This window comes from Dipodomys ordii, unplaced genomic scaffold (assembly GCF_000151885.1).
Source record: "Dipodomys ordii isolate 6190 unplaced genomic scaffold, Dord_2.0 Scaffold122, whole genome shotgun sequence".
NCBI classification, from domain to species: Eukaryota; Metazoa; Chordata; class Mammalia; order Rodentia; family Heteromyidae; genus Dipodomys; species Dipodomys ordii.
The window spans coordinates 3,585,875-3,599,289 of NW_012267338.1; the positions used below are offsets into that span (position 1 = coordinate 3,585,875).

The following is a 13,415-nucleotide window of genomic DNA, read 5'->3' on the forward strand; positions in this document are numbered from 1 at the left end:
AGTGCTCTACCACTTGAGCCACAGCGCCGCTTCTGGCTTTTTCTGTTTATGTGGTGCTGAGGAATCTAACCCAGGGTCTCATGCATGTGAGGCAAGCACTCTACAACTCAGCACTTTCCCAGCCCCAATGTTTCCAGGTTTTAATAAGATATATAATAAATATATAATTTGTTAGTATATTATATGTTAAATATCATGGTAGACCACTGAAAATGATTTTAAAATACTAGGCATGTGAACAAATTACAATTTTCTATAATTGTCTTACAGCAAATAGCACAATTAATCTTTAAAATGGTTTCATTTGCTCAAACTTCAGTTAAAAATGAACATAAACCAGTGTTCCAGATTATAAAATCAGCTCATTATCTGGAAAAATGTATTAAATTCATATTTAACAATTTCTAGATTTTTCTAAATGAACAGAATGAATATTAGCATCCTAAAAAATTCTTTAAAGTCATCAAATCCTTGGGTATATGAAGTAAAAGAAAAAAATTAGTTGTAAGGCTACAATTGGGGAACTTGGGAGATGGAGGCTGAAGAGAAAGACAATGAAAATCTGCAGGCCACTGGCTCTGAATTCTAAATCCTATCTACAAATACATAATTCCCAGTTCACACACATGAAAATACCTTGCTGGGAACTTATCAATTCATTCTTCCTTCTGTAACATTCAGTATTTTCTAAGCTAGGTTTTGAGGTACAGAAAGTTTAATTTAACTGCAGAATGGAGGGAAGATTAAGTCAGCATAAAAAGAATGGAGAAGAGGGAAAAGTAATCTGCTATAAACTTGGATGAGTGGCATTCCTAAAAAAAAAAAAAACACAAAGAAAACAATCTGGGTGTAAAATCTCCCCTGTTGATCTATGTTGGAGAGACAGCACAGCTTTTCCTCACTCTCGACCCAACAGTGCAGCATCCCTACGATCTTTGCTATCCGGTATGTTCACTCACCACCTGACTGTTCACTCTGTGAGTCCTGCGGCTACAGTGGCCTCCAGAGAAGTTAGAAGAGCCCAGAGAAGAAAGAGGGGAGGGAGCTCTGTGTATGTGTGTGTGTGTGTATGCGTGGATGTGCACGCATGTGTCTATACTGACAGATGAGTATATGAACACATGTGTTGTCCATCCTTTCCCCGATTTAATACAGCTCAAGAAGCAGAGAAGAATCAAGAGAGTTGGCAGGCACTTAAGGGAATGAAAGGGTGGTAAGTATCAATCTCTCCTTTATTTATCATGTGTGTCATTTGATAAATGAACTATATAGACACATCCATAGCAACCTGCACTTCGTTGAGCAGTTAGTCATGTAATCACAAGGAGGAGCTTCTCTGGGCTAATCTGTCCTTCTCACTTTAGTGTGGTCTCTTTCTCCATCTTGCCTTACCATAGATCAAAATCTTACTCCAAGCCCAGAATACATTAAAATGAGCCAATAGTATCCAGGCTGGTAAAAGAACCCAAAAATCTCATGAACTCATTCTGCACATACCATGATATGTTGAGTTGAAACTATTCCAAGATACAATGATTTAAAAAGCAATATTCTTGATTATTTGAATAGATTTTGAGTTTTAGAAGCCATCCTCTGAAAGATAAGCACTTACATCCAGAATATTCATAAAGAAATTTTAAAAAATCTAACTAATCTGGAAATACCAAAAAGATTAGCCTATTTTTTTTAACTATTAGCCAAAGTATGCACATTCACATTCACCCACCTAACATATACCTATCCCTTGATCCGTCCAGTTGACAAGGGCTGAATCAAACAAGACACACCGGTGTTTAAGCATTCATCATCCCAACCCACCAACCTGGGATAAATACCAAAATTTACCTACCTACATAGAGAACCCCCTCTTTTGTTTTTCCTGCAGCCTCTGCCACACCCTGTTTGGTTTTCTCAGCAGCAGCTACAACTCCTTCCTTGGCTTTTGAAAGTCCTTTCATGAATACATCCATGGCTAATGATCGCTTTTACACCACACTGGAGAAGACAAAAATAGGTTTTGAGGCTATTTAAAGAAAACAAGATCAAAACACCCAAGGTTGTTGTGGGTTTTTTTTTAAGAGAACACTTTTTAAGAGGTAGCCATTCCAATCATTAGACATTGTCTTATTTCATTTTATTTTATTTTTAGCTTTTGGCATTAAAATTTAACATCTCCCATCGATCTTCGTTGGTGAAAGTCTAGCTGTCTACGCAAGGCTTGGGATGAATCATCTGAGCTGTTCTGGCTGCATTTCTCAAGTGGACTTGCATGAAAACACGAACCCTCTTTTTTTTTTTTTAACTTTCCAGGGCCCAAGGTGACCATGTAAGTACGAAGTGAGCTTCTGAGGAAGAGCATCACAGGTAGCTTTGGTGAGTGGCATCCTTTAAAAGAACCCCAGAAGAGGGCCCAAGGGCTGATGGTGGAGAAGAAAGGGAGAGAGATCTACCTCCTCTCGGGGTGGCTGCTAGGGGGGGCCCAGGGTGCTGGTTCTATCCCAATAGACCATCCACCCCACACTCACTATCTACCCAGAGCAGACATCCAGGCACACCCGCAGGCAATCTTTAGATCTGAGCCTCCAGTCAGTATGGGTGAGGGTGGGGCGCCCTCCCCAGCGGGACCTACTGGAACCTTCTAGCTGACCCCGACTGCACACTTGTTAACCCTTTCCCACCTGTTGACTTGCATCCCCTCTCCCTCTCCCTCGGCGCTTTGATTGAATTGTTTGCAAAGGCAGCTCCACCAAGGTGTTGGGAGAGTCATGGAAGTTGGATGTTTACATGGGGAAGCGCTGTACCGCGGGGGGGGGGGCAGCTCGTCCTGCCTGCCCGCCTGCCTTGGGGGAAGCTTGGGAACCGTAGGAAGCAGGAAGCCAAGTCAGGAAATTCACGTCCCTTACTGGGATCAACCCAAGGTTCCCACGGCGGACCGCCTGGACGCCGCGGGTTCCAGCCACAGCTCCAACCCCAGGCTCCGGACGCGCAGGGCGGTTCCTCGCCCCCGTGGGGGTCCCCAGTGCGGTTGACTTAGGTATTATTTTTCAATCTACAGGTGCTTACCTGTGTCCCTCTGCGTTCCCAGCGCTCCGATTCCTCCTCCTTGGCCTCTAGTTTGCGGGGTTTGATTTAAAAATAAAAAAAAAATTAAGCAATTCCCGAATGTTATTTAAACGGGCAGAGGGAGGGCAGGGAGCGCACAGGAAGGGCGGAGGCGCACGGGAGCGGAGAAGGATGCACCCCCCCCCCGGGAGGAGGCAGCTGTCAGCACCACCCAGAGGCTGGGGGGGGGGACGTGGGAGGCAGCCCTGTCGTCGAATCACCCCCCAACCCACCCCTCACAGGAGGATCCCACAGATAGAAAGGTGGGGGGGGGCTGGAAGGGAAGGCGCCAAAGGCGGGGCGGGGTCCCGGGGCCACTCCAAGGCCAGCACGCACCTGTCACTCGGGCTCGCTCGCCCCCCTCTCCCCCGGCCCTTCCGGTGCTGGTGGCGGTTCTCCGGGTCCTCTCCCTCCTCCTTCTTCTCCTCCTCCTTCTCCTCCTCCTCCCCCCCCACCCCGCTCGCTGCCCCCACAGCTGATTTGTCAGCGCCTCTCCCCGCCCCTCTCCCTGCGCTCCGCGCGCGCCGCGTGCGCCTCGCCTCGCTCCTTCTCCCGGGTGCGGGCGGGGATGGGGGGGCAGGCGGTACCTCCTCTCCGGCTTGACCGCTCCCTTCCCCCCGTCAATCCCCCTCTGGTCCTGGGAGGCGCCTGGGGGCAAGTTTGGGGTGCATGGGGGCTCCTGGGGACGAGGTAGGGGTTCTGGAGCTTGGATTGATACCTCTCCCCTGGTCCCCCATGCCTCCTGCTTCTGCCTTTACTGGGGAGGAGGTTGCTCATGGGAACCCCTGGTCAGAGTCACGCTGAGAGCGTGGGGGGGGGCGGGAGATGAACCCCTAAATCAGATCCTGTGTACTGTCTACGGGCGGGCAGTTCAGCAAGGATGCTTGCTCACGACCGTGCTTGGGCGAGAGCACGTTCCACTCCCGTCCCTTGAAAGGTGTCTGGGTGCATCGTAGGACAGCATGGATGGTGGCTTTTTGTCCAGATATCCTCGGGGATGGGGGTCAGCCTTGCACGCGCCCGCCGGGGTCCTGCGGGTGAAGAGAAGCCCACCGAGGAAGAGTTACAGGTCGCGAGGCGAGGAGGAGGCGGCGCGGGTCCGGCACACGCGCCAGCATCACCATCTCCCTTCCCACCAATCAGACGCTGCCAGGCGCTGAGCATCCCCCCCCGCCCCGCCCCCAGCGGTGATCTAGGAATAAATACTCCCCAGCCGGCCAGAACAAGTCGGTCCAGGGGCGCTTTTGCCCTGGATAGAGAAGTCATTCCCTAGACTCCAGCACACGGACCAGCAACTCAATCCTGCGCGCGCGCGCTCCCAGAGCATCCTGTCCGATTCCTTCTCCAGCCCCTGGGGCCTCCTCTTCTTGGGCACACCGCTCACCCGGTGGATTCCGGTTCCCACCGGTCCCCGCTCCTCCCCGCACACGCGCGCACCGACGGGCGCACGCGGGAGATTCGAGGCATTGTGCTGCAGGGGTTAACACGTGTGTAGGGTTTCAGAGCCCAGTGGAAAACAGCTGTTGTCCCCCGTTTCCCCGCAGGCACCAAGAAGCAAGCGCCGCCTCCAGCCCAGAGAACATCTGTTTTCTTCGCCTGCATCCTGAACAAGTGTGTTGGGCACTGGAAAGGAAAACACCAGTGTGCTGTCTCTCTCCTTCCCTCCCTCCCTCCTTTTCTTCCTTCCCCATTCCCTCTCTCCCTTCCTTCCCTCCCTCCTTCCTTCCCTCCCTCCTTCCTTCCCTCCCTCCTTCCTTCCCTCCCTCCTTCTTTCCCTCCCTCCCTCGATCTTTCCTTCCTTCCTTCCTTCCTTCCTTCCTTCCATCTTTCTTTCCTTTCTCACTTTCTTTCAAGTTTTCTCTGATCCTTGTACTCATTTGAGTTCTGAAATTTGAGTCAACGCAGTCTAAGTCTACAAAACAGCCTCTTGGAAACTGTAAGGTCCGCCCCTGGATGGCAAGCAGACTCCACCCTCCTCGCAGCAAAGTCTCCACCCAGTACCTGCGTTACCTAGGCAACTGGGACACCTGGAAGAGGTCACTTCTGCATCCACTGAGGTCACATCTGAATTTGATGTGGCCACACCTTTCCCCGCCCATACCCTAGATAAGGCCTAGCCCAGACCCAGAGGCTCTCTCTGTTAGTTTCTAGCTCTCTGCTCATTCTCTGCTCTAGCTCTTTCCTCTCTTTTCCAGCTCTCTCATTCCCAGCCACGTGGAGTGCCAACTTTGCCTGGTCCCAGCAGGTCTACTGAATAAACCTACCCCTTACCTGAATACCACGTGAGTGCTACTGTTCTTACCCCTCTCTCTGCTCTTTTCTAGCTCTTTCCTCTCTCTTTCCCAGCTCTCTCTCATTCCCAGGCCTTTTCCAGCCACATGGAGTGCCAACCTTGCCTGGTTCCAGCAGGTCTACTGAATAAACCTACCCCTTACCTGAATACCACTTGCGTGGTGCAGTTCTTACTCGGCTACCTCTTTTTAAAAACCTAACAGAAACCAGGAGGGATAAAAGGCAACTGACTGTATTTATGAAAAATATGTACAGAAGGCCGTGGCCCGCATGTTCAGGAGAAGGAAACGGAAGCGTGTGAGAGCGATGTGTTGTTTAAGCACAGCCTTGTACACTCTGCCCCTGCCTTTTGGGAAATTAGCCTTTCTGTAATGCAGTAATACACTTGGGAGAAGGAGGAACTTGAAGGAGCTATGTTGTTCTTTCCCTGTTTTAACTTTCAGAGAACAGGAAGCAATAGCCAGGCCTGGGTGGTTCATGCGGGTCATCTTAGCTACACAGAAAGCTAAGATCCTAGCTGCGTGAAGCCAGCCCAGAAAGAAAAAGTACCAAGACTCTTAGTTGCAGGTAACCCCCCAAAAAGCAGGGAGTGGAGCTGTGGCTCAAGTGGTAGAGCACTAGTCTTCAGTGAAAAAACCAAGGGATAGCACCCAGGCCCTGAGTTCAAGTGCCAGTACGAGTAAGGGAACAAACAAACAAAAAAAGAGAATGAATCAGGATAATCCTCTTCCCCTGCCCCAACTTTCTATTGTGTAAAATACTCAAACATAGAAAAATAGGATAAAGGAACATCACATCTATGTCGCCCAACTTCCATAAGTTACAATGCATGATTTTGTCTTATCTGTCTGCCCACTTGCTGTATCACTGCTAAAATCTCCTGTCAACTCTAAGCTTTATATACATCTTTATTTTCTGTAAAAACTGCAGCACACAATCATAGAATACACAAGTTACCAAAGTAACAGTGGTCATCAGATTATGTTTTAAATTGGGTTGTGTTTAGTATAGTGAAAGGCTCAAATATTAACTGTCCTTTTAAGTCATCTTTGAAGAAATTCACATATTATAGGGCAGCCCACCACATTTTGGGGGGTCCGGTCGTGGGGCCTGAACTCTGGGCCTGGTCACTGTCCCTCAGCTCTTCAACTCAAGGCTAGCGCTCTACCACTTGAGCCACAGCGCCACTCCCGGCTTTTTTCTTTTTGCTTATGTGGTGCTGAGGAATCGAACCCAGGGCCTCACGCATACAAGGCAAGCGCTCTACCACTGAGCCAACTTCCCAACCCCAGCCCACCACATTTTGAAGTTACCAAAAATTTCATCACCTGAACATTCCCTTAGACTGTTGTTAGGCGCACATATTCTAGAAGTTCTTAAAGATGGATCACATAATGTGATCATTGCTTTCATCTGAATGACTTTTATCATCCAGTAGAACATTTTTGGGTTTCATTCAGTTGTTGCATGAATCCATAGTTTGTTGCTTTTTATTATTTCTTTTTATTACCACCAATAACACATGTTTCCCACTGTGACCCATCATGTCCAGTGGAGCTGGATAGACTCTGATGACAATTATTTAATATATCATTTCATAGGACACATTTATAGTTTCATGGGGGCCTCGTCAAAACCTGGTGCTCTATCCTAAGGGTGAGTAAAATGAGAACTATGTTTGGATTACCAGCAGACCAATGAAAGAATTATCTTGGGATGTGTGTGGTTCTCATAACACAGCACAATCCCACACCTTTATGTTTGGCAGAGGACTAATATACTGCGTCATTTAATCATCACAAGTGGGGTAGTTAAATTTTATGGAACTTTTAAAGACAGGGAGAATCTAGGGCACCATTGGTTGTAGTGGTGAGCTGACACGACGACTCCTAAAGACAGAACTGAGATCATCTAATAGACACAGCTCCAGAAGACATGATCAAACTTTGCATTGACAGTAGCTTCTTTGAAGACTCACAATCTGGGAGTGAGACAGCCTGGGAAGAAATAAGGTGAGAGCTAGTTGTGTGAGGAACAGCCTTTGGATTTGAATGTGAGGATGGGAATCAAAGATGCCTTTTCTTTTAGAGCATTCGTAGATTGCCTTTTCCCTTTTAGTCTCTCCCTTTTATCTTTGAGTGACCGCACAGTGTTGAGTAACTCATTAACCTTTCTGAATGTAATTTTAAATGAACTTAATGGCCTATAGATCATAAGAAATATGAAGAATAACCTACTTCCATTCATTACTCATCTACCCAGTTGTGAAAAATGCCACATACACTTTTGGTTTCACTTTAAGAAATGAAATAATATCTTTGGGGTTAATGTGGAACTTAAATACTGATTAACGAATGAATGCATGCATTGCCTAGACTTCCTTTGCTTTCACCATGAAACAACAAAAGTTATAGGTATGCCACGTGCTCAGCATGTGCTACATCCAAGATGGGAGAGTGGAATGATGTGAAAATAAAGAAGAGAATATGATTAAAAATGGGGCAAAGAATTAATTTCAACTTTGAGAGAGTGTTATAGATACTGCATAGGTATTTATGAATTATGGTCCACAGTTATGGTGAACATAGGAGTGATGTTAATGACCTTTAGGCCATTTGATTCTCCAGCTGCACCTTCCCTTCATCCTCTTCAGAAATTGGATGAGAGACTTGAGCCTAATGAGATCTCCATAGATGTCATCTACATTCCCATAGAGAATACAGGAGGGAAAGCAGAATGTGTACTTTCAAGGTGGCACTGAATGTGATTTTTGAATGGGCCTGGGCTTGAGAGAGCAGTAGGGTTCTTCCAAACAAATACAAAGAGCTATGTTTTAAACAGAGCAATGAGGAGGTAGTATAATGTCCACAGGTGACTCTGTATTTGAATCTCCAATCTTGAGAGGGTAAAGTTCATTGGCACATTCATATTGTTTCTTTAATGCCATGGGCAGCAAAGAATATTAAACTATGATACAAACCGTGCCTACAGGAAATGACTTTGTAAGCTATGAAAACATCCGTGGGCTATCACTAAATACCTCCATGGATTTTGTGGGCCTCGGAATATGAAGACATATGAAGTTCTAAGATAAAGGATGTTCAAGTCAGATAGAAGAGTCAGGATCTAAAAGCTGAAATGAATTTAAAATCGAAAGGACAAAGCTTATTGATGAGCCAAAGGGACACACTAAGCTTTGGTGATCATGGTGGACTTCTGAGAGTAGATTCACAAATACAACTAAAATGAGAGAGACTTAGAAAGCTTCTGCTACTCAAGAGCAAGTATCAAACTTTTCCAGACTCTTTCTCATCCATGTAATGAAAATTATATTTTCCTTGACCTGTGTAATGTCATAAAGAATAAATAATAGAGTTCTTAGCACAAAAGCCAGGCACAGTGAATTACGATTATTGTCATCATTATTATCTAGCCCCATGTTTTGAGGTACCCTAGAAAATACCATATTTCATTGGAGTAGGTTTCAACCTTATTCTGGAGTAGATTTCAACCTTCTTCTATAATAGGTGTAAACCTTCTTCTGCATCTTCTTGGCCCATCAGCAACATACGCTGAGTTGTCTGGTACTCCCAACAACACATATTCTCTTGGCCTTTGTTTTCCAGGTCTTAGAGGAAGTTCTTACTTCCTACACTTACTAATATGTGTGTCCTCTTGTAAGTCCTTACGTAGTTCTTCAAGATGATTGGACCAATATCTGTATTAAGTTCTTCCTGCTGAGAACTTAGTATTGTTTCATATTCCTATGATTTCAATATACTCAATAATTATATATATAAATACATACACATGCATATATCTATATATGCACATGTGTATATATAAATGTGTATATATGTGCAAACATGCATATGTACATATATATGTGTATACACATATATGTGTGTGTAGCTATGCTTAATCTATTTATCAGTAGGAATAACAAATTATAATTTTGACTAGCTGTATTTGTTCCTAAATGGCCAGTCTTAGAGTAGTCTCATAGTTCACATATAACGTGGTATGAATTATGACTTTAATTGAGTCTCAATTAAATTTGTATTTACATGTAAACAAACCTTTTGTTTAATATCAATTCGTGACTTTTCAGGCCGGGCGCCAATGACTCACGCCTGTAATCCTAGCTACTCAGGAAGCTGAGATGTGAGGATCGTGGTTCAAATCCAATAAACCACTAGAAAACCAAAAGTAATGCTGTGGCTCACGTGGTAGAGCACTTGCCTTGAGCTGAAGAGCGCAGGGACAGCACCCAAGCCCCACGATCAACCAAAAAAAAAAAAAACCCTTTTCAGACAAAAGCAATCATGCATGTCAATATGTGATATGATCATATGTTTTTTTAAACTCATTTTAGGAATTTAAGGCTCTGTTGGTTGAATAATTCAATTTGGTCATGTTCTTTGTTCTTGTTCCTCTTCCTTAAAATAACAAATAAGTCTTTATTACTTGCTAAGAATGCACTTGAATGTTATGATCTTGAAATATGTCACGAGTATTCTGTGATTACAGCTTTTAAATATTGCAGTGCTTTATACCTGATTATACTTTCAAAGCAAGCAAGTTGCAATTGTCATAGAAAAGCAAGAGGAAAGTTGACTTGCATTAACACTCTCTGTTCGCTTAAAATATGAGGAATTCCCACAGGACTAAGTGTCAGACAGATGCTATTCAGGGAATATGCCAGATTCAGAGGAACTAGTAGTAATGGTATAATACTATGTTTGAAACTAGATTTTGAGTAACCAAAATGATGAAGGACATCTACCAATTCTCTTAGTAGATGCAGAATGTTGGCAGAAAGAACAATAATATTTAAAGTAGTTAATATAGGATGGTTTTCAGCTAAAATACTAATGCCTTGTGAAACTACTCAGGAATCTCTTTTGACCTCGCTGGGTCTTTTCAGGGAAATGACATCACCACATGGGATCAGAGTGAAGAAATAGCTCTTTCTGTCTCTACATTCCTTCCCAGTCCATAATCACCTGACACTTGACCTTCAAATAAATTGCCCTTTTGTGGATAGGACCAGTGCAGACCATTTTATTAACCACCCTTAAAAACATGAAAAGTATTGGAAAGAGTGGTTAAAGTTTAAGTAATATATTTGTATTTTTAGAATAGCTAAACTGTCACCATTGAATTAATTCAACATTATCACTATCTAGAGTTGTCAGAATTTTACACCAGAGAGCATGAGAGTTCTAAATATCACTAAAAAAATGTGATAAACCCTCAGTCTAATAAAGGCTAATTGTAGTTTACCAAACATCTTAGGCTCATTAGAACTAGCTATTTAAGAAGAGTGTTTATTAAAAAACATAGCATGTTATACTATTTTCTAGTTTATTAAGCATGAAGTGACCCAAATTGTAGGAGTATTTTCAAAGACTCAGAGCCAATATAAAAAAGGAGCAAGCACTCACATTACAAAGGGATTCGCCAATAATTGGGATATATATCTTGCCTTATAACTTACCGAAAATATTTAGACATTTCTTTTACCTTCAGGTCATAACTTCCCACATAGAAGAGTTCTCAAATAGCTAAATTTTGCTCCAAGAAAATCTCCCATAGTCGAGATCTAAAAAAGAAAAAAAATATGATCTATTGTCTTGGATGTCCTGTTTGCCTGTCTAGTAAATAAAATTTGAATTTGGATGTGGATTTGCTAAAGTTAGAAGAAGGTGTAAAAAAATAGTGGAATCCAGAGATCGATCAATTTCTTTCTCTCTTTCTTTCTTTCTCTCTTTCTTTCTTTCTCTCTTTCTTTCCTTCTCTCTTTCTTTCTTTCTTTCTTTCTTTCTTTCTTTCTTTCTTTCTCTCTCTCTCTCTTTCTCTCTTTCTCTCTTTCTCTTTCTTTCCTTCTTTTGTCTGCAGCTAGGACATGACTGGAGCCTTAGGATTTTACTCATGATTGGTATTTTACTGCTTGAACCTTTAGCCCCAAGAGAGCTTTCTAAAGGCAAAAGAAACACATTACTGAAGCTTCTGTAGGGTCTGTGCAGCTGTGTGACTGTGAAGATAGCAAAACCGTGTTCCCATTACAGCTTCTAGCAGTCTGGGAGTGTGTGAAATAAGGTCAGAGCACTTCTGCCTCGGGGAAGAATAGAAGTTGCTGGAGGGCCTATAGGGCTCCACGGAGTCTCTGACATGGGAGAAGCATTGACCCTGTGGTAAGGATGACACCACTTTCCAGTGAGGAACAAAGACAGGAGGAAAGTCTGACACTGCACAGAGAGCCACAGGTGAGCCAAAGCTACGGGTGGCTGATGGAATCACAGAGAATTACACTGAGGCCAGAGATGTTCTCAGGCCACATATGGTCAACCAATTCATAAATTTCATCTCTGCTTCCTCCCAATGAAGGGCAGAGGATACAGTGGAGCCATGTACATGGGATGCATGGGAACCATGTATATGGTTCCCATAGTGAAGATTTAAGATTGCAAATGTAATGTCAAATAACTGACAATTGTTAGAGTTGTAGTTTCTACCCAGATTCTATTAAAGGATGTGTGTGTGTGTGTGTGTGTGTGTGTGTGTGTGTGAGAGAGAGAGAGAGAGAGAGAGAGAGAGAGAGAGAGAAAGAGAGAAAGAGAAAGAGAGAAAGAGAGAAAGAGAGGGGGGAGATTGGATATATTATTATTGAGGCAATAAAAAAATACAAATCTTCAGCATCAAACATTCATTCTTCTTAAACATGAAATGTACAGGGGGCTGGGAAGGTAGCTCAGTGTTAGAGCGCTTGCCTTGCATGCATGAGGCCCTGGGTTCGATTCCCCAGCACCACATAAGCAAAAAGAAAAGAAGCCAGAAGTGGCGCTGTGGCTCAAGTGGTAGAGCGCTAGCCTTGAGCTGAAGAGTTGAGGGACAGCACCCAGGTCCAGAGTTCAGGCCCCACGACCGGACCCAAAACAACAACAACAACAATAACAACAAAACCACGAAATGTACAGTCATTTTTATTCAGTGCCAATCAGTCATGAAGTCAATCAAACTTACTTTATGTTTTGCCCTTCATTGAACTTCTCTCATTTCTCACAGTGTACCTTTTTTTGCTCATCTGGAATTGCAGCCACCTCGTCCCTCCTTCCTCCCTTTTGTGAGGGTTTATTATTTCCTCTTTTTGTACCTCAGCAATATCTTAAATCCAATTCCAGCATCTTCTTGTGGGACATTTGCCCATATTGGGTGATCTCCTTGTTTGGTTATTTTCTCAGCTTCCACCCACTGTCACGATTTTGCTTCAATTCTGTTTCTTTGGAGTCCACTGCTACATGTAGAAATGAGTAAGTGAGCACGTTGAAAAGACTGTTAAAATAATACAGCTACACTCAACAATTTAAGGATGAGTCACATACAAAATGATTAATAACAAAAACTTTAAATTTTAAATCCAACTATTCAGAAATCATCATCAAGTACCCATTCACTACCAATCATGGTGGTAAATGCCGGCTATGTGAAAACTCTACTCCAGGCGTTCAAGGCATACCAAGGTAACGCAGCATGAGAACCACTTGGCCTTTGTCACAAGACTCATGTTATAAATAAAGACTTTGGCTGTAAGATTCTGGCATTCAAAATGAATAAGGAGAGCAAATAGATAGGCAACCATATTAGCTCACTATGTAGGCAAGGACCTAAAGTGGAAGGGGATTTCAAGTCATTAAAATAGGTCAGTAAGAACAAAACTGGGCAATACATTGGGAAAACTGGGATATATGATTATTCTACTGAATGATGAGGAGGAAACATTTTTTAAAAGTGTGACAAGAATTGTTGCGGGGGTGAGGTGGGGGTGGAGGGGGAGTCAGTCATGGGGTTTGACCTTGGGGCCTGGGTGCTATCCCTGAGCTTTTTTGCTCAAGGCTAGCACTCTACCACATTTACACCACAGTGCCACTTCTGGTTTTCTGGGGGTTAATTGGAGATAAGAGTCTTGTGGACTTTCCTACCCCCGGGTGGCTTTGAACTGTGACCCTCAGATCTTAGCC

General features: G+C 43.8%; 1 protein-coding gene across 2 annotated transcripts in view; it reads right to left on the reverse strand.

Annotated features, from left to right (window-relative positions):
• Nucleotides 1-3,502, reverse strand: part of Snca (synuclein, alpha (non A4 component of amyloid precursor)) — a 55,842-nt gene extending 52,340 nt beyond the window's left edge. The window contains exons 1-3 of one of the 2 annotated variants that reach the window (XM_013029736.1): nt 3,439-3,502; nt 3,064-3,108; nt 1,850-1,995 (exon numbers count right to left, since the gene is read on the reverse strand). In XM_013029736.1, the coding sequence (XP_012885190.1) occupies nt 1,850-1,970 (121 nt within the window). In that variant the 5' untranslated portion in view covers nt 1,971-1,995; nt 3,064-3,108; nt 3,439-3,502. The remainder of the gene's footprint in view (nt 1-1,849; nt 1,996-3,063; nt 3,109-3,438) is intronic. The other variant, XM_013029738.1, reaches the window with a different exon arrangement.
• Nucleotides 3,503-13,415: the final 9,913 nt, after the last annotated feature.